At 38.3% G+C, this 3,619-nt stretch overlaps 1 protein-coding gene across 2 annotated transcripts; it reads left to right on the top strand.

Annotated features, from left to right (window-relative positions):
• Positions 1-352: 352 nt before the first annotated feature.
• Positions 353-3,206, top strand: LOC135530123 (zymogen granule membrane protein 16-like). Of its 2 annotated transcripts, none has more exons than XM_064958510.1 (5): positions 353-443; positions 763-780; positions 927-979; positions 1,254-1,431; positions 2,234-3,206. In XM_064958510.1, the coding sequence occupies exons 3-5, from the start codon at positions 928-930 to the stop codon at positions 2,598-2,600; spliced, it is 597 nt and encodes a 198-aa protein (XP_064814582.1). In that variant the 5' UTR covers positions 353-443; positions 763-780; position 927; the 3' UTR covers positions 2,601-3,206. The 2 variants fall into 2 exon arrangements, with proteins under 2 accessions (XP_064814582.1, XP_064814581.1); XM_064958509.1 differs by having other exon boundaries at positions 356-447.
• The last annotated feature ends 413 nt before the right edge of the window (positions 3,207-3,619 follow it).

Here is a 3,619-nt window from a genome sequence, read left to right as displayed (position 1 = left end):
ATGTTTGAAGGGAAGGAGTTCCTCTTGGTGTAATTAAACAACTGAAGATTGGGAGACTGACTTTGAGCGATTTTCACACACATTCATACAATTTTGGTACATTATTTTATTTGTTCAGTTGTTCGATTGTATATTTTGTTAATTAATCCCTATTTCAGATCATTAATTTGTTACAATTCAAAAGAACACAATTATTATTTCCTTATAGTACTTCCTTGATACTCCCTCCCAAAGTAGCCTCGACCAATTAGTAAACCATGTCTGACTTCTCAATAGTGATTGACGAAAGGTGTTCTTTGTCATGCTCCTTCTATCTAGAGCTGATGGAATGTTCAACAGGTATAAATGCAGTTCTTAGAGGAAGCAGTAGACTAGAAGGACCTGGCAGAGACAGAGAGACAAGAAGCTTTCACAGGTTTTCACACACATCTCAAGATAGCACTGTGGGTAACTACACAACTAACTAAATAGAAAATGTGCACTTGTTTTTAATGCATAATACTGGTGTGGGAAATGTTATAAAGTTAATACTCATTATCTCTTGATACTTGGGCACAAACATTTTGGCCCTTTTGCCACTAAATTTAAATTCAATGATCTGACATTATTTTTAATGTGACAGTAGCTTAGCACTGCAAGAGTGATTGTAGTAAACAAGAGTAGGTTCAACTTTTTAGAGACGTTTTATAACATTTTACATTCAACAATGGTTTGTTGTTTGTTACATCACAATTTAAAAGGTTATTTTCTTCTCCCTCCTAGGAAACACTGACCTGACAGGTAAAATGATTTATTTGTTTTGACGAACTTCTATGAAAAACATTATTAACTACATTATTTCAAGTTTGACCATTTAAAGTGAAACGGAGTGAGAGTGAAATTGACTGAAATTAAAGGTCTTAAGTGTTGATGCCTCACTTTTGCAGAATGTTCTTAATCCTGGTTGTCACAGTGTTCTTGGCTGGCTGCTTGGCATTGCGTGAGTTATAAAAATACAATTCTGAATTATAATTATTAAATAATAGCTTTTGTGCTTTCACCAACTTGTCTTTCAGTTAGACTTAGGAGTTCGTCTTTGAGACATAAACTGATGGATTAAATCATTGCAGTATGTACTTTAGTTAATTCATCTGCACTTTATTCATAATGTGAAGATCTTTCAGAAATGTGTTGGTAAAAATAAAATGATATATATATAAATATGTATTATTAATATAGTAAATATAGTAAACATATTGGCCATGTTATTTTAGCCATCAAAGACCCGTACTCGTATTCCTCTGCGGTGGGTCAGGGAGGTGGCACCCCATTTGCTTCCTACGGTGAGGGGCGCATCACGGGAGTCAGAGTGTGGGAGACCAACAACTACTACTACTACTACTACTACTACTACTACTACTACAACTACAACAGCAACAACTACATCAGCGGGTGAGCAGACTCTGACCCATGAACAGACACCACTGACTCAGTCCAACTACACTACCCAACAAACATCACTGACTCAGTCCAACTACACTATCCAACAAACACCACTGACTCAGTCCAACTACACTACCCAACAAACACCACTGACTCAGTCCAACTACACTGCCCAACAAACACCACTGACTCAGTCCAACTACACTGCCCAACAAACACCACTGACTCAGTCCAACTACACTATCCAACAAACACCACTGACTCAGTCCAACTACACTACCCAACAAACACCACTGACTCAGTCCAACTACACTGCCCAACAAACACCACTGACTCAGTCCAACTACACTGCCCAACAAACACCACTGACTCAGTCCAACTACACTGCCCAACAAACAATACTGACTCAGTCCAACTACACTACCCAACAAACACCACTGACTCAGTACAACTACACTGCCCAACAAACACCACTGACTCAGTACAACTACACTGCCCAACAAACACCACTGACTCAGTACAACTACACTACCCAACAGACACTTTTCTTTCTTTCTTTCTTTCTTTCTTTCTTTCTTTTTTCTTTCTTTCTTTCTTTCTTTCTTTCTTTCTTTCTTTCTTTCCTTCTTTCTTTCTTTCTTTCTTTCTTTCTTTCTTTCTTTCTTTCTTTCTTTCTTTATATTGTTATCGTATCTAACCCAGAGTACAATGTCAAATGTAATTCCTTGATATTCTCTGACGCGACCTGCTGTCTCTGTCTGAATGTGCCGTATCAAAACACAACCAACGTGAAAAGCTTCCTCTGTTTTAGGTTCCAGCTGAGATACGGCAACACCTGGTCTCCTGTGTTCGGTAACGAAGGGAGTGTAAAGCAGGAGATGGAGCTGTTTAATGATGAGGCCATCGTCGAGGTGTCTGGGAAGTACAACCCAGCAGACTACATCTGCTACCTGGTGTTAACCACTAACATGGGGCGCACTCTGTCAGCCGGCCTGCCCAACCAGGTCTCCTTCAACTTCTACCCAACCAACATGGGCAATGAGCTGAGGATCCTCAGCGGTCGCTTCAACGGTGCCGGGATCACCTCCATCGGAGCCCACTGGGGATTTGTGGACATGGAAGGGGCTGGAAACAGTACTCAGGAAACAGCACTGGAAACAGTAACTCCTATTTATTAGGGGGGAAAAAAGCATGTCTTGCTCTTTGGGATGGTATCCCGGATACAGATTAAGCCTAGTCCTGGACTAGTTACTTTCAATGGAGATTCTCCATTCTACATGCTTTTTAGTCCAGGAGTAAACTTAATCTGGGTCCAGGAAACTGACCCTATGTTGGATGGATGTTTGACATAGATGCTGACAGAACAGTTTTTTATTTCACTTTTATTTCACTGAATGAATTTGAATGTTTTGAATACTTTGGAAGTATTTTTGAGGTGATTCCTCACTTGAAGCAGTAATAAAATATTTCTTAACATTCAAATTCATTCAGTTCAAATTCTCATGAAGCATCCATTAGATAGGAATATTCAAACAGTCCTGTCAGCTTGGGTCAACATGCGTTGTTATCACATGTTATCACTATAAAGGAAAGAATCATATGGGATTCAAAGGATTAATTATATCTTTGATTAATGGAACAATCAAATATTATGGGGAGATAATAGCGTTTCAGGGTGTTTCTCCTTCACTATTTTATACACGCTGCATTTATTATTTGTTGTTCCTTTTCTGCTACATCTGCTTATGGACATTTTAATAAAAAGCATATCTTTAATCATTATATTTCATTGTATTCCTTTTGATAAGACAATACATACAGTAGTGACCAGAAGCTACGATAAACTAATCTGTCATCTTAACAAACCCTTCCTCAATGGTGTCAATAAGGAACTACATTTATAACAGCAAGACCATTAAAACGCCTATCCAATAGTAATGAAGGGAAAAAATGGACAGTTACACATCGGGATATCATTTTCCACGATACATCATGTCGTATCGCATCAACAATAACAAACTATTATGTTTGTGTTAGTTGGCTGTCTCTGCACTAAAACTCTTATTTTCCTTCATAGACTGTTCACCGTTTTCATTTGAAATAGGAAGCACATATTTGGAGGACATTTTATTTCCATTACTTTCTCATGATTTCTAGTCTCTCTGCCACAGACATATAGTGAGCAATGTTTGGAACA

The sequence above is a fragment of the Oncorhynchus masou genome, unplaced genomic scaffold (genome assembly GCF_036934945.1).
Source record: "Oncorhynchus masou masou isolate Uvic2021 unplaced genomic scaffold, UVic_Omas_1.1 unplaced_scaffold_1265, whole genome shotgun sequence".
In the NCBI taxonomy this organism is placed as follows: domain Eukaryota; kingdom Metazoa; phylum Chordata; class Actinopteri; order Salmoniformes; family Salmonidae; genus Oncorhynchus; species Oncorhynchus masou.
Note: the sequence above shows the minus strand (reverse complement) of the source record. Positions and strands in the feature narration are given on the sequence as shown.

Excerpts from the sequence above, each read along its gene's own strand:
- LOC135530123 (XM_064958510.1), top strand. The coding sequence starts at position 928 with ATGTTCTTAATCCTGGTTGTCACAGTGTTCTTGGCTGGCTGCTTGGCA. Across the intron at positions 980-1,253 it reads GGCTGGCTGCTTGGCATTGC|CCATCAAAGACCCGTACTCG; the intron begins GTGAGTTATAAA and ends ATGTTATTTTAG. Across the intron at positions 1,432-2,233 it reads AGCAACAACTACATCAGCGG|GTTCCAGCTGAGATACGGCA; the intron begins GTGAGCAGACTC and ends CCTCTGTTTTAG.